This window comes from Leucoraja erinacea, chromosome 8, assembly GCF_028641065.1.
Source record: "Leucoraja erinacea ecotype New England chromosome 8, Leri_hhj_1, whole genome shotgun sequence".
Classification (NCBI taxonomy): Eukaryota; Metazoa; Chordata; class Chondrichthyes; order Rajiformes; family Rajidae; genus Leucoraja; species Leucoraja erinaceus.
This window is the reverse complement of record NC_073384.1, coordinates 14,855,035-14,877,674: the sequence shown is the minus strand read 5'-3', so window position 1 is coordinate 14,877,674 and position 22,640 is coordinate 14,855,035. Positions and strand designations below refer to the sequence as shown.

General features: G+C 42.7%; 1 protein-coding gene across 1 annotated transcript in view; it reads left to right on the top strand.

The window, feature by feature from the left end:
• Positions 1-22,640, top strand: part of LOC129699345 (pleckstrin homology domain-containing family G member 1) — a 216,258-nt gene that overhangs the window by 169,532 nt on the left and 24,086 nt on the right. Inside the window, 9 exon segments of the mRNA XM_055639024.1 lie at positions 4,226-4,295; positions 5,105-5,151; positions 7,443-7,593; positions 8,864-8,995; positions 12,048-12,230; positions 13,788-13,883; positions 15,637-15,723; positions 18,859-18,892; positions 22,062-22,151. Of these exon segments, the coding sequence (XP_055494999.1) occupies positions 4,226-4,295; positions 5,105-5,151; positions 7,443-7,593; positions 8,864-8,995; positions 12,048-12,230; positions 13,788-13,883; positions 15,637-15,723; positions 18,859-18,892; positions 22,062-22,151 (890 nt within the window).

Genomic DNA, 22,640 nt, shown 5'->3' with positions numbered 1-22,640 from the left:
CTGGTGGAATGGAAGGTGAGGACAAGGGGGATTCTGCCCTTGTTACGAGTGGGGGGGGGGATGGGGAGTGAGAGCAGAATCACTGGGTATAGAAGAGACCCTGGTGAGAGCCTCATCTATAGTAGAAGAGGGGAACCCCCGTTCCCTGAAGAATGAGGACATCTCCCATGCCCTGGTATGGAACACCTCATCCTGGGAGCAGATGCGGTGTAGATGGAGGAATTGGGAGTAGGGGATGGAGTCCTTACAGGAAGCTGGGTGGGAAGAAGTGTAGTCCAGATAGCCATGGGAGTCAGTGGGTTTATAGTGGATGTCGGTCGGAAGTCTATCACCTGCAATGGAGATAGTGAGGTCAAGAAATGGTAGGGAAATGTCAGAAATGGTCCAGGTGTATTTGAGTGCCGGATGGAAGTTAATAGTGAAATGGATGAAGTCAGTGAGTTGTGTGTGGGTGCAGGAGGTAGCACCAATGCAGTTATCGTTGTAGCAGAGGTAGAGTTCGGGGATAGGGCCACGGTTCGTCTCGAACAAGGATTGTTCGACATACCCTACAAAGAGGCAGGCATTGCTACGCCTTGTATTTGGAGGAAATGGGAGGAATCAAAAAAAGGTATTAAGGGTAAGGACCAGCTCCGGAGAGTATTAGTAGACGGGGATTGGTTGATTCTACAGTCTAAATAACAGACTGAGAGGCACCTGATTCCACCAGTATAAACTGTTATAATTAATTGAAATCTGAGCACTGCTTGGAAAGCAAACCCATTTACAGCTGTGCCGTTTTAATGGTGGCAGTTTGGGTTCTTTCACGATCTGTTTACAGTTGCACTTCGACCAAACCTTTTATTAAAGTTTTCTGCAGTCTGCAAAACCTGTGTAATAGTAACAGCACCTCAGCTGGAACCATGTCTCCCTGAAGAATAACACTGGGTGGGGTGGAAACTTATGAGTTGGCTTTAATAGGTTAATTCGCCAATTACACGAGGTACCACAAACATCTGTGCTGGGGCCTCAGGTTTTCACGCTTTTCTCAAGTGACATAAACAAAAGAATGGAAATGCCGACATCACAACAATGGCTGTTCAGTAGTTAACGTAATGGGCAAAGAAAGTAACAAAGCAGTGCTACAAATTTGTGCATGCAGAAAAATATAACCAGACACATTCTTTATGGGCAGATGCTTTGGAGCTGAAGTTGGCTGATTTCCACTCCAGTGCTCAGTTCTGAAATGACTGAATGTGGAGCTCTGCCCGAGGTGCAGCTTCACAGCAGTGCCTTCCTGAACACCTGTGTTTTGAGCGATTCCTAAGAATCATTTGCGCTGTGAAGAAGGAGCTAGCTATTGACGTCTGGCAGTGAGGTGGTGCACGTGCTTCCTTCAGTGTCAATGGTGCCAAAGTGGAGATGGATGAGTGCTTCGGGATCCACTTAACAAACCAACATCCCTTTTTGCAAGTTCTTTGTTTCTTCTCACAACTTGCTAATCCATCACTTTGTGCCAAATATTGATTGAGTTAGCTCGTGAAGGTAAATAGTATTTAATTGTGAATATTCGCCATTGGAAAGGGATTTATTCATTTTTCAGGGAAATTAATGTGGGAATTACTCCAAAGGCTACCTTCATTTTGCTGAATCATAATTGATCTTGAGAAACTGGTAGTGACCTTCTGCTTTATACTGTTGTGGTCCTTTTGGTGAGGATGCTGCAAGAATGCTATTTGATGTGGTGTCCCATGGTTTAAACCCAGCAGTGACAAAAGAACGGGCAATTATATTCAATTTGGGATGACGTGTAATTTAGAAGGGAGCACAGGTGGTGTGGTATTCCTTTCCTCCTGCTATCCTGTCCTCATTGACGGTCGGGTTTATGGGTTTGGGAAGTGCTGTCAATAGATGGTGCTTGGACAAATAACACTAGTGCATCTGGATGAGGGCATTGAAGGCAATATCTCCAAGTTTGCGGATGACACTAAGCTGGGGGGCAGTGTTAGCTGTGAGGAGGATGCTAGGAGACTGCAAGGTGACTTGGATAGGCCGGGTAAGTGGGCAAATGTTTGGCAGATGCAGTATAATGTGGATAAATGTGAGGTTATCCATTTTGGTGGCAAAAACAGGAAAGCAGACTATTATCTAAATGGTGGCCGATTGGGAAAGGGGGAGATGCAGCGAGACCTGGGTGTCATGGTACACCAGTCATTGAAAGTAGGCATGCAGGTGCAGCAGGCAGTGAAGAAAGCGAATGGTATGTTAGCTTTCATAGCAAAAGGATTTGAGTATAGGAGCAGGGAGGTTCTACTGCAGTTGTACAGGGTTTTGGTGAGACCACACCTGGAGTATTGCGTACAGTTTTGGTCTCCAAATCTGAGGAAGGACATTATTGCCATAGAGGGAGTGCAGAGAAGGTTCACCAGACTGATTTCTTCATGTCTTATTGTATTCTTATTATGGGGAAGTCCAGGATAAGGGGTCACAGTAATGACTGCTGCAATTTCTTTCAGACTAAGTCTGAATGACAATACAAAGGCTATCTATCTGGCTATCTAAAGACTGGATAGATGTGGCCCTTGTGGCTAAGGGGATCAGGGGGTATGGAGAGAAGGCAGGTGTGGGTTACTGAGTTGGATGACCCGCCATGATCATATTGAATGGCGGTGCAGGCTCGAAGGGCCGAATGGCCTACTCCTGCACTTAATTTCTATGTTTTGCAGATGGTGCAGTCTACTGTCGTAGTTCACTGGTGGTGGAGAGGCTGGTGGATGGGAAACAAAATGGGGTGTTTGTCTTGTGTGATCCTGGAATTAAGGTCATAAGGAATAGGAGTACAGTCCAGGACAAGGGGTCACAGCTTAAGGATAAGGGGGAAATCCTTTAAAACTGAGATGAGAAGATTTTTTTCACACAGAAAGTGGTGAGATCTCTGGACTAAAACATTTCATCTCTGCCACAGAGGGTCTGTCGAGGCCAGTTCACTTGGCTCTATATTTAAGAGGGAGTTTCAATGTGGCCCATGCTGGAGTTGTGGGCGAGGTCTTTCATGCTGCTAATTGGGGCCTTTGGATGGTCAAGGGTGATGTGATAGAGAACCCAGCTGCCGATACTGAGTTGGATAATCAGCCATGATCATATTGAATGGCGGTGCAGGCACGCCAGCACGCCATTCATTGTGATCATGGCTGATTGGCCCCAATCAATAACCCGTGCCTGCCTTCTCCCCATATCCCTACATTCCACTAGCTCCTCGAGCTCTATCTATCTCTCTCTCTCTCTTAAATCCATCCAATGACTTGGCCTCCATTGCCCTCTGCGGCAGGGAATTCCACAAATTCACAACTCTCTGGGTGAAAAAGTTTTTTCTCACCTCAGTCTTGAATGGCCTCCCCTTTATTCTAAGACTGTGGCCCCTGGTTCTGGACTCGCCCAACATTGGGAACATTGTTCCTGCATCTAGCTTGTCCAGTCCTTTTATAATTTTATATGTTTCTATAGGACCCCCCCTCATCCTTCTAAACTCCAGTGAATACAAGCCTAGTCTTTTCAATCTTTCCTCATATGACAGTCCCGCCATCCCAGGGATCAATCTTGTGAACCTACGCTGCACTGCCTCAATCGCAAGGATGTCCTTCCTCAAATTAGGAGACCAAAACTGTACACAATACTCCAGATGTGGTCTTTCCTCGAAGTTTTGAGGTAAGACCACATCTGATATGAATCAACCTCAAAGTTTTCTCACTGACTGCATTGTAATATAACTGTACATGTGACTGACCCATTGTGTTTTTTGGTCAATGTTGAACCCCCCCCACCAGGTTGTTGGTGTTGAGAACTGTGGTGATGCCATTGTCGTCCAGGGTAAGTGTGATGGAACTCTTGTTGGAGATAGTTATTACCGCTCACATTATGCAATCTTGAGTGATCTAATATTTAGCAAGCACATTCCCTCCTATCTACTGGTCAACATTTCTCTCAACCAAATGGTTGTGAAATGCTTGATGTTTGTGAAACTTGTGGCCTGCAAATTGGCAGCATTATAACACGTCTGTAGTTTCAAAATATTTCGGGATCACAAAGACCAATGGCTTCCTTGAGGTTATGAAAAGCGCAGTCGTCGTATTTTTAAGATGGTGCTTCAAGCATCTGATTCAGTACCGAGCTCCAGACTGCTGATCAGGAGCCACCTGCAAGATCTGTGGGTATTCATTTAAAACTTGGCTTTGCTTTCTATTTACAGTGAACTGCTTCGAGATCTGGAGAGCTGCGGCAGTGACCCAGTTGGAATTGCGGAATGTTTTGTAGCGAAGGTAAATGTCACCGTGCCTTCAGATTCAGTGTGCAAGCCGGAAAGAACAACAAACCCTACTTTCAGGTTCACTTTAAATTATGTGTGAGCGCAAGACTGCCGTAAGGGTTAATTCCTTTGCTTACTACATGCATTTTGCTACCATATAACAACAGAGAAGAAGATTATTGATCCAATGTGTTCCTGCTGTTTCCAAAAGAGACAATCCCATCGTTCTCATTTCCCATCTCAGTTTCTTGTAGCTCTGCAACTTATTATTCATAAGTTCATAAATGATTGGAGCAGAATTAGGCCTTTTGGCCCAACAAGTCTACTCAGCCATTCAATCATGGCTGATCTATCTTTCCTTCTCAACCCCATTATCCTGCTTTCTCCTCGTCACCCCTGATACCCATTTCTCATAGATCCCTCCCCTCAAGGTGTTTGGAAGAGTATTTTCCCATACTTTAGGTGGAAATGTTTACTGATATTACCCCTCAACATCCTATCTCTAAATCATAAATAATGTGCCTGTGTTCTGAATTTGCCTACCAAAGGAGATAGTATTTTCTCCCCACCCCAATGGGATTGCGTTAACCACCTTAGGCACATCAGTTTAATGTTGAAGCCTATTCTATCTAGCCTGTTGCTAGTCCAGTATAGTTGAACTAACTGAAATCCTGGCCGTCTAATCTTGATGTGACCAAGTCTTCACTGGCAGTAGTTTGTTTAAAACCTGTCATTACCGATCTGCCAAAACGAATCGAACTAGTGGAGCTTTTGATAAATGAATAGGGTCTGATGTGTTTGTGTTTTTTTCCTGATTTTCAGAGTGAAGAGTTCCACATTTATACACAATACTGCACAAACTACCCCAGGTAGGTCAGCATCACAAGTGTGAAGGCCAAACATGCGTTGCACTAAAGCTTTGAAATCATCAGATAGTACTGAGGTTGTTGCTAGTTTGTAGGGAAATTGCAACATAAGGAAGCTGCTGCATCAGTGGATGCTGGTTTTAATATTCCACCTAGTTTTAATTTAATGATGAGTATTATTGTTTCAACCTGGGTCAAAACCAATCTTGTGTTTCCCAGCTATTCAATTAGATTAAAATTGCCCCCAAAGTATCAAGGAGGCATTCTGTAATTTGAGCTGTGCATCGGTTCCTTTTGAAGAAATAGTGAATTTGTCCATGGGAGCTGTGCCATAATTTATCCTGCATCCTTTCCATTCTCTCAGTGCTGCACTGGGGCTAAACGTGACACTCAGCTGATGGAATAATGATAGATTCTGGAACAGTTTGATTTCATATTCTCAAACATGGGAGGAGGCCATTTGGCCCACTGAGACGGTGTTGACTGGGAGCAATCACACATCCCCATTCCTGCACTCTTTCCTTTGTAACTTCTTTCTTGCATGCCCGTCAACTCCACCCTTTATTCACTTGACGCTCACTTACATTAGGGGTAATTAACAGCGGCCAAAAAACTACCATCATGCCTTTGTGGTGTGCGCGGATGGGTGGAGGAGTACTACACGTTCACAACGAGAACTCAACGCAGACAGCACCTGATATAGAAGAATAGATTGAACAATGCTCACTAACTGCTGTACCACTGTGCAATGATTATATGGTTGGTTGGCTATTGTCTAATTTATAGTGTCATACTGTGTGGAAACAGGCCTTGCGACCCAACTAGCCCACACAAACCAACATGTCCCACCTACCCACACATGTGCGCTTGGCCCATATCCCTCTAAACATGTCCTATCGAGGTACCTGTCTAAATGTTTCTTAAACATGCGATAATACCTGCCTCAACTACTTACTCCTCGCCACCCTTTGTGTGAAAAAGCTACCCCTCCCATTCCGATAAAAATATTCTCCCCTTCACCTTAACCCTATGCCCTCTTGTTTTTGATTCCCCTACTCTGGGGAAGAGACTCTGTGTGTCTACCCAGTCTATTCCTCTCATGATTTTGTACACCTCTATGACATCACCCCTCATCCCGCTACGCTTTAGGGAATAGTCACAACCTGCTCGCTATAGTTCCGACCCTCGGGTCCTGACCGCATCCTGTAAATCTTATCTGTACCCTTTCCAACTTGACAACATCTATCCTATAACATGGTGCCCAGAATTTCTAATTTTTAAAAACAAAACAACTGATACAGCATGATGTTTGTTAAATAAATGGTGGAAAATATTTGGATAAATGATTAATATGCAGATCTATCAAGGTCTTTAATTGTGTACTCAGAGTTTAGAATGTGCACCCTGTCATGGATTTCGCCTGATTTGGAACTTGATGTTCTGCAGCTCTTGAGGGAAACAGTGGCACAAGAGATCCGGTGTTCTCCTTGCCCATGAGCAGCAATGATACTGCTTATATCATTTAATATATTTATATCTGGTGTTCCATGTCCCAGCGACAAAGCAAAATATCGAAAGAAGGAAAACAACTAAACAGCGTCTCTGGAGAGTAGCCATCACAGAAACATAGAAAATGGGTGCAGGAGTAGGCCATTCGGCCCTTCGAGCCTGCGCCGCCATTCAATATGATCAAGGCTAATCATCCAAGCCATTCAATATGATCAAGGCTAATCAGTATCCCGTACCTGCTTTCTCTCCATACCCCATGATCCCTTTAGCCACAAGGGCCACATCTAACTCCCTCTTAAATATAGCCAATGAACTGGCCTCAACTACCTTCTGTGGCAGAGAGTTCCAGAGATTCGCCACTCTCTGTGTGAAAAAAGTTCTTCTCATCTCGGTCTTAAAGGATTTCCCCTTTATCCATAAACTGTGACCCCTTGTCCTAGACTTCCCCAACATCGGGAACAATCTTCCTGCATCTAGCCTGTCCAACCCCTTAAGAATTTTGTAAGTTTCTATAAGATGCCCCCTCAATCTCCTAAATTCTAGCGAGTACAAGCCGAGTCTATCCAGTCTTTCTTTATATGAAAGTCCTGACATCCCAGGAATCAGTCTGGTGAACCTTCTCTGTACTCCCTCTATGGCAAGAATGTCTTTCCTCAGATTTAGAGACCAAAACTGTACGCAATCATTAGGAATCATTATGACATTCAAGATGAAGATTAGTCCAGATGTCTTGTACAAGAACCAAGGTTTTACCAGAGCCTCTGATCATTTTATGTTACTTGCAGGTCCGTAGCTGTGTTAACGGAATGCATGAGGAACAAAGTGCTTGCCAAATTCTTCAGAGAGCGACAGGAGACCTTGAAACACTCACTCCCATTGGGATCCTACCTTCTCAAGCCTGTGCAACGTATCCTAAAGTATCATCTTCTCTTGCATGTATGTGGTTACCTGCTGTTTTTTCTCCATGTCCAACACTTTGCAATGACTTTAGTGGCAATTGATGCTGCCTTTCATTTATAAGTTATCTTGTCATTAGAAGCGTATGAGGAACAGGCCCAAATTAATAAATGTCTACCTCTTCGTCCCCTTTTAACATACAGCATTTGTAGGGGTACAGCAATGTTAATAGTACAAGCGATCAACACAGCCTAACTTAATTTACCTCATTTATCCTTGAATGTCTCTCGAGCTTTCATCTTTTAGAGGTTTCAATCATAATCTGGGTATTTATCACTATGTGTACAAATGTTCAATATGACATGTCGGTACATATCCTAAACATGAATCAGTCTGTCGACAGCAAGAATGTAAAATCCAAAATGCTATTTGTGTTACTTATTGAAATGCTTAGTAACGGCTTCATAAAAAATATCTTCATACGACCATAAGACATGGGAGCAGAGTGAGGGGATTCGACCATCGAGTCTGCTCTGCTATTCAATCATGGCTCATCTATTTTTTCCCCTCAACCCCATTCTCCTGCCTTCTCACCGTATCATTTGATGCCCTTCATCAACTGTCTATGGCTTCTGACGCCTGAACCAATGTCATAAATGTGGAGATAATTAGTTACCCTTGAAGATTAGTATGACAGTTTGTAACAGGGTCATATTGCCTTCATGGAGAAGGGGAAGTATTTTGGTTTCCTTGCTTTTGAAGTAGAAAAACAATTAATCACCAAAGAGGAAATTGATTTATTTGTGTATGGTGCTGTAAAGGGAAGACATTTATTTGATATAAAAAATGTCTACACATCCACATAATCTTTTTTGAAAGCATATATATTACCTTTTGCCAGATTCCAGATTTTGTCAGACAATGATCCTTTTTCTCCAAATGCAAGTTGGCTCCAGAGTTCTGCTGGCCTGTTATTTTTTCTCTGCATCCGCCTACACACCCCCCCCCCACCAAACACCACTCCTGGCACAGACCCCCCCCCCCCCCCCCCCCCCCCCCCCCCCCCCCCACCTCTCTCCAGATTCCATCTCCAATCAAAACCTATTTCTTGTTTATCTGCAACAAGCTTATTTCCCTTTGAACGTGAAGTAAATGTCATTGCTCATTGGGCACCCTCAATAGTGTAAGTCATCACTGGACCAACACACACACTATGATAAATTGTCTGAGAACTGGTCGTCATTGATTTCAGTTCTATGTTGTGATGTTTCTTTAATGGTCTGTTTTATCCTTTGGCTATTGTTTACAGGAAATAGTTAGTCATCTGGAGAAGGATACAGAGTGTTATGATGTGGTGCAGGATGCCATTGACACAATGCAGAGGGTGGCTTGGCACATTAATGACATGAAGAGGAAACACGAGCATGCAGTAAGACTGCAGGTAATCGCCAACAGGATTTAAAGAATACATTCAATGTGAGGGGATAATGCTGCAGACAGAGTTTATTGCCCGTACCCATGCCCCAGGAGCCAGTTGTTAATTTACCAACAGGTGAAGATTAAGTTCCCAGTTTCTAGTTCAGGGTTGGAAGATACTTATCTTCGATGAGCCTCAGTGGCCTTAGGGATTGGGGGGAAATTAAATCAACCAGAGACAACCTCCTCTCCGAAAGACGTTGTCGTTTTGCCGAAATGTCTCAGAGTGGCAATTATCTGAGAGATTAATATTTAGCTGAAAAAACACAGTAAGCCTGTCCATCCAAAAATGTCTTGTCTCAAGGATCCATCCATTTAATGTGAGTAATAGAGAGCAGCAATGGGGATAATCTAGGAAGGACACTTTTCATTGAGTGCCTGTCAAGTCAAGGGTCAAAATTTTTTTTATTGTCATATGTCCCAGACTGAACAATGAAACTTTTACTTGCAGTAGCACAACACAATATGTAAACATGGTAACATGTAACCCATCTTATGGGTCATTGCAATAACTAGTAGAGAGATGTCATAGGATTCATCAAACAGCTTGAGAAACCACGGTGCAGTTAAACTGCAAGAATAAATTGCAAATTAATAACAGGTGAGACGAGATGGGTTTGTGTGTAATTCCCAAAATACAATGAGAATGTGGACTTCATTTCTCCTTTATTATTGTTAATAGGAGTTCTGGTTAAATCCTAGTTGGAATAAGTGTTCAGTGCTAGACATGGTGGGAAGGATACCACGGGCAGTGCAGATTGTCATAATGTACGCTAGATTGGATCTAAAAGAGACTGAGTACAGCTGAGTACAAACTAAACTTGCATTACCTTGAGCATAGATTTTAAGGGCCAGTATTAAGGATGCGTTAAAAGTGTTTGAAGAATTGACACACTTTTCTCTAGAGTCCAGAATAAGTGGATGGAAACTTAAAATATGAATTTGGCAACCCCTAAATGTAAATAATATGTCCAGCTTCAAACCGACACATTTTCCGTTCATGGGTCATAAAAAGCCTTGTACTGTGATTAATCTGCTCGGTGGCTTCCTGCAAAGCCTAGCAGAGGAATAAGATCCTGGCTGCAGTGGATCTTCAGATCCAGATTCACATTTATTGTTACATGCACCAATTGAGGTCCAGTGATATTTGAGTTACCATGCAGCCATGCAATTAAAAGAACACAATACAACTAAAAAGAATGATGGAACTTAACATAAACATCCACCACAGTGATCACTGTGATGGAAGGCAATGAAGTTCAGTCAGTCTTGCTCCTTTATGGGCAGGTTGGTATGTTCCATGGTTTGGGAGCTGATTCCACCAAAATGTGGAGTCCTGTGTGTGCTATTTCACTCAATGCACCAGTGAATGCCATCAAAATCAAAAGATCATACGTAAGTGATAGGAGCAGAATTAGGCCCTTCGGCCCTTCACGTCTACTCTGCCATTCAATCATGGCTGAAATATCTCTCCCTCCAAACCCCATTCTCCTGCTTTTTCCCCATAACCTCTGACAATAATAAAAAGCCACACATAAACATTCTCCCAGTTCCAAAAGGAAAAATTAAGCACTGGGTAATAGATTAGCTGCTTAAATGTTTTGCAGATTTCAAAACTGAGAACATTAGATTTTAGTAGGATAATATATAATATATTTAAGGAATCTAAAATCAAGGAAAGTAATTCACTTGAAGATGTAGTTTGGTCTTGATCTTACTAAACGATGGAATGGGCCTCTGATTCAGATTAGATTCAGATTAGTTGATTGTCATATAAACCACAGTGCAATGAAATTCCGACTTCACACGAAACCTGCAGAGAAATGAAAGGTAGAGCAATAGATAAAATAACAAGTGCAAACTGGTGAAAGATGGTGGGGCAGGACGGTGGCGCAGTGGCAGTGTTGCTGCCTTACTGGGCCAGAGACCGAGCTTTAATCCTGACTACGGCTACTACCCGTATGGAGTTTGTATATTCTTTCTGTGACCGCATGGGTTTCCCCACATTCCAAAGATGTGCAGGTTAATTGCCTTCTGTAAATTTTCCATAGTGTCTAGATAGAATTACAGCGTATGGGTGATCACTGTTGGCGTGGACATGGTGGGCTGAAGGGCCATCTCTAAACTAAATTAAACTAAAAGTTCCGTATTTGATAGCGGTGGTGAAGAAGCTACACTGAGCATTCAAGCTCCTGTACGTCTCCCACAAAGTAGAAGTGAGAAAGTGGAATGGCTGCGGTCGTGGGAATCCTTGCCCTATGACCAACCTTCCTGAAACAATGCACCGTGAAGAGAGACTGGATGGAAGGAAGTGATGTAAACGTGCTGGGCTGGGCTGTATTTGCCTCTCTGTAGGTTCGGACAGTCAGGAACAGAGCAGTTGCTATTGAGGCTGAGGGATATCCCGACCGAATACTTTTTACAAAACATCAAGCGGTTCGAGAGTATTCTTGTGAACACGTTGAATCTTCTCCGATGCCTAAGGAAGTAAATACGATGATGCTCTTTCTTGATCACCGCATCATTGTGAACAGACCATATTATGTTACCAGTTATATGGTTCCTGAAGAACTTGAAACTGTTGTCCATCGCTACAGCAGCTCCGCTGATGACGAGAGGTTCACCCCCTCATTTCCTCGGGTCACCAACAAACTCTTTTGTCTTGCTTACATTAAGGGTTGGGTTGTCGGCCTGACACTAAGGCACAAGGTTCTTCCTGTACTTTTCTTTCATTGTTATTGTTGATCTGGCAGACAATAGTGGTATCATAGGTGCATTTAAAGATAAAGTTGGCATTGTACTTGGCCACACTAAAGTTGGTGGTGTGCAGGGAGTTGAGCAAGGGACTGGGCACACAATCCTGAGAGGCACCTGCATAGAGGAAATGTTATGACCAATTCTGACTGACAAAGGTCTGCTGGTTGGGAAGGGTTACTCCAGTTGCAGTGTTTTGATTGCATTAGATGATCTGTTTTATTACTGCTGTTGTTTGATTATTTATCTGTGTTCTTGTTAAGGAGATACAAAGCCTGCTGACAAATTGGAAAGGTCCAGACTTGACCAGCTATGGAGAGCTGGTCTTAGAGGGAACATTCCGCTTTCAGCGGGCCAAAAATGAACGCACTTTGTTTCTTTTAGATAAACTTCTTCTCATCACTAAAAAAAGGGAAGAAACTTATGCTTATAAAGCTCATATTTTGGTAAGAACTGTTTTATTTTAATATGGGTCCTTTACTTTTTACCTGAAAGTTCGATGGTTTGCTTTTGGAAGTACTATCCTGAAATGTTCCCCTGAAAGGCTTGCTTTGCAGTCATCTACAACATCAGTAAGCAGAGTTCCACCCTCATATTTATTCTTTCATCCCACATTATCCATTTAAACAATAGATAATTCACCAGCTTCTGGTAACTGAATGCCCACACACAATATCTGGATACGATATCGGGGGAGCCCAATGAATCCATGCTAGCTTATACAGTACAGGCACTATCCAGGTTACAAATGCACATCTTGTGTATAGCCTATACATATGAACAAAGTTTTGAGAGACCATGGGATGGATGGATTACTGGCTGCTTTATGCTTGCAGACATCTTCAGCCACGTGGGGACACAGTTTGTGACTGCATCTCCGACTTGGATTACAAAGAGCTCTCAGGAATGGAATCCTGTTGTACACTGGGGAGGACCTGTGATGCTATTCCAAATTTACATATAACCTATTCTCCTCACATCCGCACCCATTCCCCATGGGGGGATATGCAGCGGCCAATTATCCCACCAATCCACACATCTTTTGGGATGTGGGAAAACACTGGAACATCCAGATGAAGCGTAATGGTTCCAGTGGGAGAGTGCAAACACCACACACACGGCTTTGGAGCTGCGAGACAGCAGGTTTTTAGTTTAATTTAGAGATACAGTGCGCAAACAGGCCCTTCGGCCCACCGAGTCCGCGCTGACCAGCAATCCCCGCACACTAACACTATCTCCACACTCTAGGGGAGATTTTTACATTTACCAAGCCAATTAACCTACAAACCTGTACGTCCTTGGAGTGTGGAAGTAAACTGAAGACCTCGGAGAAAACCCATGCAGGTGACGGGGAGAACGTACAAACTCCGTCCAGACAGCACCCGTAGTCAGGATCGAACCTGGGTCTCCGGTGCTGCATTCGATCCAAGACAGCAGCTCTACCCCTGCGCCACCATGACCGTCTGCTAGCTGTGCTACTTTGCTGCCCAGCCCAGTCACCCCAAATTTAAGATTTTCATCCTTTGCTCAAATGCTTATTGCACCATCAATGGCTTATATCTGAAATAACATGTGAGGCCTGAAATGTTCTGCGATTTTGGACTCTTCTAAACCCACAACTTTATATGCCACCACTGGCAGCCATGCTATTAGCCATCTGCACTTTCCCCCTGGAATCCTACCTCTCCTTCCTTCCCCCAAAAACAAAATCTACAAAGGCCATGGCAGGTCACGTAGTCTAATGTGGCTTTGAGATGACTTTGGTCTGAGTGTTCCTCCTAAGGACACGCTGGGATATGTAAATGCACAATGTAAAACCAATACTTTTGACCTTGATGCTCCGATTTTATGCTACTTGTTGGATTTTTTTTCTCAACTTCCAGTTCCAGTTGAGATGTGTATGTGTGTGTGGGGGGGGGGGGGGGGGGGGTAGCTAATAATATGTGTAAATAAAATATTGAGCTCTGGTTGAATTAAAGTTGTCATGTTCTCTCCCTTTCCAGTGTTGTAACTTGATGCTGGTGGAGGTTATACCGAAGGAGCATCTTGGTTTCAGTGTTTTCCACTACAAGAATCCCAAAATGCAGCATACAGTTCAGGTAGGACAACCTCGCGTTGTGTTCTACAGGGTAAGCGTGGCATGGCTTCATGAATAAACAGCAGGCAGGAGATGAGAAGGTGTTTCCTGGCAGCAGCTGTAGATGTGCTATACAAACATTGACGCGACAGCCAAGAAAGCATACCAACGCCACTTCTTCATCAGAAGATTAGGGAAATTTGGCATGTCTCCAATGCCTCTTACCAATTTCTACTGACGTGCTGCAGAAAGCATCCTATCGGGATGCATCACAACTTGGTTTGGCATCTGCTCTGCCCAAGAATGCAAGAAGTTGCAGAGTATGCAGCCACCCACCCCCTCAAAACCATCTACATTTCACGATTCCCCAGGAGAGCAGCCAACATAATCACAGATCACTTACCTCACCCCCCAGCCATTACCTCTTCTTACTCTCATCGGGCAGAAGATACAAAGCATGAAAGCATGAATTATCAGATAGATGAAAAGCTCTTTCCCGCTGTTATCAGACTATTGACAGGACCCCCCATGCTCAGGCTGTTATCCTGAGCTCCCAATCTATCGCATTGTGACTCTTGTTCTTCTTTCTACTGCACTTTCTGTGTGGCTTGTAATTAGATATTCTGAACTATTTTAAATTTTTTTAATATCTTTTGCACTACCTAATGTACTCATCAGATGATGAGTCACTCATGAATTATTCACTCACTTGATCTTGCACGCAAATCAGGTGTACATTGTATCTCATTACATGAGACAGTAAAGAACCAATACCAATATTGGAAAGCTTAAATTACTCACCCTGAAGCATGCATAATAAGTTCCTTCACTCAGCATTTCAGCTTGTTTCTCCAATCTTTTTTCTGATTTAGTGGTCACATTTTGACATTTTTTTGTAATTTTTCTAATGTATGCAAGTTATTCCACAAAAAGGACTGTCTGGCCTCTTATATGGGTTAAAGTACGAAGATTCAGCTACCAGTGCTTCATGAAGTGGAAAAGGAAGTCCTGATTGGGTTCCAGAAATAGGCCAGGCATTTACTTGAATGTATATATTTTATAATAATAATTCAAATCATAAGCTGGGGGAACTCGGTGGGTTAACTGTGGAGGGAACTGGACAGATGATGTCCAGACGAAAAAGAAATATTCAGTCTGAAAAAGAGCCTTGACCCGAAATACCGTCTGTCCGTTTCCCTCCACAGATGCTGCCTGAATTGTTAAATTTCTCCAGCTCTTTTTTTTTGCTTAAGATTCCAACATCTGCAGTTCCTTGCGTCTCCAAAATTGAAATCACATTTGCATAAGAGTAAGAACAGGGTATTTATTCCCTTAGACGTGACCTAGCATTGATTAGATGGTGGTTGATCTGTTTCCCAAATCCAATTGCCTTCCCTTTTATCTACAATCCCTTGGTATACTTGTGGAAACAAGGAACTGTAGAAGTTGCTTTATATAAAAGGACACAAAGTTCAAACCTGAAACGTCACCTATCCATGTTCTCCAGAGATGCTGCCCAATCTGCTGCAAAGTCCAGCGCTTTGTATCCTTGGTATGCTTGTAATATCAAAAATATACAAATCTATGTCTTAAACTTTTGTGTGGGGTTATGATTGGTAAGTATGAGGAAAGGGCCAGTTGAAGAGTCCCTTAGTTCTGACAAAATGTGATGTGGAATTATGGATTAAGTTTTTCAAAAAATACTTTCTGAAGGTGTTTCTATATGATATCAAGTCATCCCAAATTCTCTTCATGCTTGTCATATTTTCTTGCAGGCCAAGTCAATGCAGGACAAGAGGCTTTGGATTCTTCACCTGAAGAGGCTTATTCTTGAAAATCATCCAGCCAAGATCCCTGCCAAGGTGTGAAGTAGGATAATCCTAGGTTCTCATATTCTTTAGGGACCTTTTATACTCATTTTAAAGTTACTAATCTGTTCTGGCACCAAATGCATCAAAGAGTCTGAATGTGAAAATGTGCCTGAGTTGTGTTGACAATAAGGTTTAGTTAAATTTTATAGATACAGCACGGAAACCGGCCCTTCAGACCACCAGGCCTCCACGGACCATCGATTACCCGTTCACACTAGTTCTATGTTAGACCACTTTCACATCACACCCTACACATTAGGTAGGGGCAATTTACGGAAGCCGATTAATCAAGAGACCCGCACATTTTTGGGATGTGGGAAGCATCCAGAGGAAAGCCATGTGGTTAAAGGGAGAACGTGCAAACTCCACACAGGTAGCACTGTCGGCCAGGATTGAATCTGGGTGTCTGGCGCTGCGAGGCAGCAGCTCCACCAGCTGCTCCACTGTGCCGCACATGTTTTCTGAAATAGAGATTCACTTTGGTTCTTTGCAAGCTTAGCGTAAAACAATCCTCTAATTACTGTAAATGGTAGTTAATTACTGTTTGATATATACTGGCTCTGACCTATGCTCAGATGAGGCAGCTGGTTTGGGTAGTGTTCTACAGTAACCCAGTGAAATTTGACACCTTTAAACTGAATCCAAATTAATTTCAGCTGTAGGACAGAGTAATTTTGACAAGGTTCAGCATGGTAGGCTCTGGAATGTTAGATTGCATTGGATCCAAGGCGAGCTAGCCGGCTGGATAGAAAATTGGCTTCATGGAAGGAAACAGAGGGTGAAGGTGGAAGGTTGTTTTTCAGACTGGAGGCCTATGACGTGGTGTTCCTCAGGGTTGAGTGCTAACCCATTGCTGTTTGTCATCTATATCAATGTTTTGGATGAGAACATACCAGGCATGATCATTAAGTTTGTAAATTATACTAAAGCAGGTGTAATTGTAGATAGTGGAGATGGTTGTTAAAAATTGCAGCAGGATCTTGATCAATTGGACAGGTGGGCTGAGGAATAGTTGATGGAGTTTAATACAGAGAAGTGTTGCATTTGAATGACAGCGAATGGCAATGGCAATGGAGGGATCTACGAGTGCAGGTGCACAGTTCCTTTAAAATGGCATCACAGGTAGATAGGGAGGCACATTGGCCTTCGTCAGTCAGAGTATTGAGTGTAGAAGTTGGGAGGTCATGGTACAATTGTACAAGGCATTGGTGAGACCAAATTTGGAGTATTGTGTTCAGTTTTGGTCACCCTGTTATAGGAAAGACGCTAGATGCAGGAAGATTGCTCCCGATGTTGGGGAAGTCCAGGACAAGGGGTCACAGCTTAAGGATAAGGGGGAAATTCTTTAAAACCGAGATGAGGAACTTTTTTCACACAGAGAGTGGTGAATCTCTGGAACTCTCTGCCACAGAGGGTAGTTGAGGCCAGTTCATTGGCTATATTTAAGAGGGAGTTGGATGTGGCCCTTGTGGCTAAGGGGATCAGTGAGTATGGAGAGAAGGCAGGTACGGGATACTGAGTTGGATGATCAGCCATGATCATATTGAATGGCGGTGCAGGCTCGAAGGTCCGAATGGCCTACTCCTGCACCTAATTTCTATGTTTCTATGTTTCTATGTTAAGTTGTAAAGGATGCGGAGAATATTTACGAGATATTGCCAGGACTAGAAAGCCTGAGCTACAGGAAGAGGTTGAGCAGGCTATGACTTTATTACTTGGAGCACAGGAGGAAGAGGGGTGTTCTTATAGGCCATGTGAGGAATAGAAAGAGTAAATGGAAGAGTAGGGGAATTGACAACTAGAGGACATAGGTTTAAGGTGAAGGGGGAAAGATTTAATACGAACCTGAGGGGCAACATTTTTACACAAAGGATGGTAGGTATATGGAATGAGCTGCCGGAAGAGGTAGTTGAGGCAGGTGCGATCACAATATCACAATGTTTAAACAACATTTGGCAGGTACATGGATAGGACAGGTTTAGAGGGATATGAGCCAAACGTAGGAAGTTTGGACGAGTGTAGATGGGGCATGATGGCCGTTGTAGGAAAGTTGGGCCGAAAGGCCTGTTGCCACGCTGTACAACTGTATGAGAAGCAAATGACTTGGGTCAGACTTCAACTGCTAGTCCTCATTGAGATGCACGTACCACGTTCTTTATGTGAGCCATGAATACCTGTGTATCTAAGAACCAAGAATACACCCAATATGGTGAATAATTCTGGCTGAAATTACTTGATACTGGCCATTAGAAGATGTGGCCAGTTTTTTTGTGTGCAGAACCTGCCTTTGCGAAGGACCTTTTGTACCAATATAAAATAGCAAAGGGAACACTGGTGTATGGTGTGTGGCCTTGCCTCACTCACACTTAAAATTCCACAGTCTTTACAACAATTGCATCTGTTCTCTTGCAGATGTCACTGGCAGCTATTAATCAATCGTGTGGAAATGTTATTACCTGGCTTGCAAATGACAGGTTGATCCAGATTAAGTCTTTCTGGAATCCTTGCCTTGAACCTGGTGGGAACCGCAGATTGAGTTTGCACGTAGACTAGTTATGCTGTAGGAGTGAAATAAATCTACTATGCACCAAGACCACAAGCTCTGGCATGAACACAGGCAGAACATGGTGTCTGGAGTCTTAGCTTGTTATTCCAATTTGTGAAATGATGGCTGCTAATTGCGCAGCCAAAGGCAAATTATTTAGGAGACCTTTGTTCCACGTAGGATTATGTGTTTGCCGCATCCACCTGGCTATAACCTCTGGTTATAGTTTATCTAGTAATTATTTTTGTCACTAACTTGATTTATTTTTAATTCCATATTGCTGGCTCAGTGTCTGCCGTGGATAGACAAAATAATCAAGGTTGTTGCTGATACCTCTTAATGGTTTTTGGAATTGTTCGCCTTTTTAAGCTTTGTTTCCATTCAAGTCTGGCCTTGTTTCCTGAGCTCTGTTTACTCACTTCAAACCCTTGCGTCTCTTGTATGTTTCCGAAGGGTGGGATCTGCACAAATGTAACTATACGGCTGCTTTCAGCTGCTCCTGTTTCTGACGTCAGCAACTTGCAGTTGATAGTTGGCTCAGTTTTGTTTAGTGGCTAAATAATGAATGTTTTTATTTACAGGCTAAACAAGCAATTCTGGAGATGGACGCCATCCGTAAGTATTGTTTGAATCGATTTGTTTAACGGGTGCTGCTAAATTATTGGTTGGCTTGTACTTTAACTGGATATTAATGTTGACCTAGTTTATGCATTGAAGGTGAACAAGTCCCTGTTTATATTACGTCAGAGTCACATCTGAACTGTCACACAGCCTGACTGCAATACCCAATTCCCAGAATACACAGCAACGCACTCTTGGGGAAACATTCTCCTTCGGAATAAGCCTTAGTTATTATGCTTGGTTGAGATCTAGCTGCAGAAAAAGAATAACCATGTCAATTGGGTGGTCCATATATTTGAATGTTAAGCACAAAATGCTGGAGGAACTCAGTGGGTCAGACGGCATCTGTGGAAGGAATGGACAGATGGTTTCAGGTTGGAACCCTCCCTTAAACCGATGAAGGGTCCCAAACCAAAATGTCGTCTGTCCATTCCCATCACAGATAGACAATAGGTGCAGGAGGAGGCCATTCGGCCCTTCGAGCCAGCACCACCATTCATTGTGATCATGACTGATCGTCCCCAATCAATAACCCGTGCCTGCCTTCTCCCCATATCCCTTGATTCCACCAGCCCCTAGAGCTCTATCTAAATCTCTCTTAAATCCTTATTCAGTAACTCCCCACACCAAGCATAAAGTGATTATCCTCGGCAAAGCCAACTTATCAAAACACTCAGTACCACTTTGCTAACATAAGAAAATGTTGTAAATATAGCAACAGATTACAATTAAGCTTTTTTTTCCATGTTGATTTAAGTGCAGACCCACAGAATAAATCAATTTGAAGAAGTTATAACCTCAAACCTTGCACTTCATAAATCGCATGCCATATTCTATTATAAAATGGTTAATTATTTTATTTTAATACCAAATAAGGTACATGAATAGATGGTAATTGCCTAATGAGAACAGTTAGACGAATATTTACGTTACATTCAAGGGTGGACACAAAATGCTGGAATAACTCAGGGGGACAGCAGCATCTTTGGAGAGAAGTTATGGGTGATGTTCTCAAGAGATGCTGCTTAACCCGCAGACACTGCATGACCATTCAGTTCCTCCAACACTTTTGTGTTTTGCTCCAGATTCCAGCATCTGGAGTTTCTTGTGACTCTGTACGAGTGTTTATCTGTTTGTCTCACAATCAGTCAGTAGACCCTTGTGAGTTTATCTGGTTCTAGGTATTACATTGTTCCTTTCACATTTGTGGGAACCAATTTTAGCTGCAACGGACGCAACATGACTAAAACCTGCTTTTTATTTATTTATTTATTTAATCTCAATAACATTTTCCCATGTAGTTGGCAGATTGCAGAAGAGAATATTGGGAGGGGGAGACACAGCAGATTCTCAAGAGGACTTGGCCAAATAGGAGTTGAGGTTATGTGGTTTGGTGTGTAGTCTTCCACTGAAGTGACAGTCGCCAGTGATTGGGCAAAAAGGTGGCGGCATTAGAGTCAAGAGTTGGAGGAAAGCATATAGGATATAAGAATCGGAAGGCGTTAGTACCTTTTTTGTCAGGGGTTGTTGGAAGGGGAGGAATGAACTGACCTAAGCAAGAGGACTAGAATGAGATTTTTTATTCTATTCTTAAGGGATTATCAAGAAGGAAACTGAATTATAAAGTGTTAAGGGCAAGCAGTCTGGACAATTTGCTTCCAGCTGTATGGAAAGAGGCCAGGCCACTTGGTGGGTCTTTTTGTTCCGCAGAGCAACAGCCGCAGCGGACTTTGCATGATATGGGGGTCAGTTGACCTACTACCTTGATTTTGTTTTTTGTCAGAACAATTCAAAGCTGATTATCTGTTTCATCCAGGACTGGGGTGGCTTCAATACATATCTGCCCTGCGGTATGATAATGGTGTTTCCTAACTCGGATTCACTTTATGATATGAAAATAATTATATAGGAGCAACTAGTTACCATTGAACCATTAGATTACAGATAACCATCATCACCAAAATATTATGGTCACAAGAGAGCAAGAATTAGGACAACATCAGAGTTGCTGACTAATCCATCTTGATTACCAGACGCTGAAAATTAAAAAAAACAATGGTAGAACATGGATTCAAAGTCATTTGTTTCTCTCAAGCCTGCTTTCTACATCAAATATATATAACATGTGCATATGCTATACATATCAAATCAATTGGATGTTTCTCCCATTGATCAATTATCTGCCCAATACATAATATAAAATATGAAAATAATATATAGGAGCATATAGTTACCATTGAACCATTAGATTACAGATAACCATCATCATCAAAATATTATGGTCACAAGAGAGCAAGAATTATAAAATCAGAGTGCTGTCTAATGTTGATTACCACACACACACAAACACAAAAAAACACACACACACACATGGATTCACACACATTTGTTTCTCTCACACACACAATCTACAAATCAATTTCCTGCATATGCATACATAAAAAATGAATTGATGGCATGATGGATGATCAATACATAATGGAGGGTTATGGTATGATTTAAGTGCAGGCAGGTGGGACACACACACACACAAAAATGTGTTCACACACGGACACACACACAGGGCCGAGATGGCCTGTTTCCGTGCACACATTGTTATACCTTATATCAATTTCCTGCATGGTTAATATTACTACTTAAATTTTCACGAATCACTTGATGCTGTCTACTTCTAATCCAGTGGAGTTTAGTTGGTTTTTTAACCAGTAGCAGGCGACTAAAGATTAAGCGATCCTGGGCTCTTCTTCTGATCATGATTCAGCCACGGGTAGAAAGTGCGGTGAGTTGGTTGCAGGATAAGAACAGCACCAGGTACAACTGCAATCTGCAACTCACTTTCGAGGGACCCACACACAGGACCCCTGAAAAGAAGAGGGAACTATGAAAGTGTCTCTCACTTTGGTTAGTAGCTTCCATTTGGGGAGGAGAAAGGAAAGTTACAAACTTACAGCACCAATTTCCATCCAGTTTGTGAAATCACTATTTCCAAACATCTTTCCTTTAACTCTGTTTAAACGTTACTACACTTTTTTTTTTTCCCTGCATCCTCCTCCTCTTAAGTTATAAAAAAAACCTGTGGTGGGGTCCAGCTTGGTACATGAGTAAAACTGGAAGGAAGAAATCAGGAGTAAATGTATTCATCACAATATTATTTCTATTGCAGATCACCCTGGTTTCCACTACAGTCCAGAGGGCGAGAGGAAGGCAGACATGGAGGATAAAATCACGCCTCGCAGAGTCCGAAGGAAGTCCGGTATAACACTGAAATCTTGCACAAAATAATGAGTGTTTGGGGTGGCTTGCATCTGTTGTTTACATAGTTAACCTGAGATGCCTTGCCACCCGTGTGCTGAGGCATGTGACTCACTTGTGTACTAGTTCCCCAAAGGCAGGAATGGGATTTCCAATGATTTGTGTCTGGAATGGGTCTCAGCTTAAAGTTGATTCTGGTGAGACTTAAGAGGTACTGGGCAGTAGTACTGCCCTCTGTACCAAAGGTCCTATAGCGAGCAAGATGGTCCACTCGACGAAAAAGACATAGTACGGTCATGGGCAGATTCATGGGTAATTTAAGGCCCCATTTCCGTAACCGACTTCCGTCTCCGCACCAAAGATCCCATAGGATACTAATGCATTGACGGAAGCCGGTTACAGAAACATCCTCGTAAAAATAAAAATTATTTGGTAAAAATCTTCCCCTCATTTTCAGAATTTTAACTTATTAACACAAACTGTTCCCCCG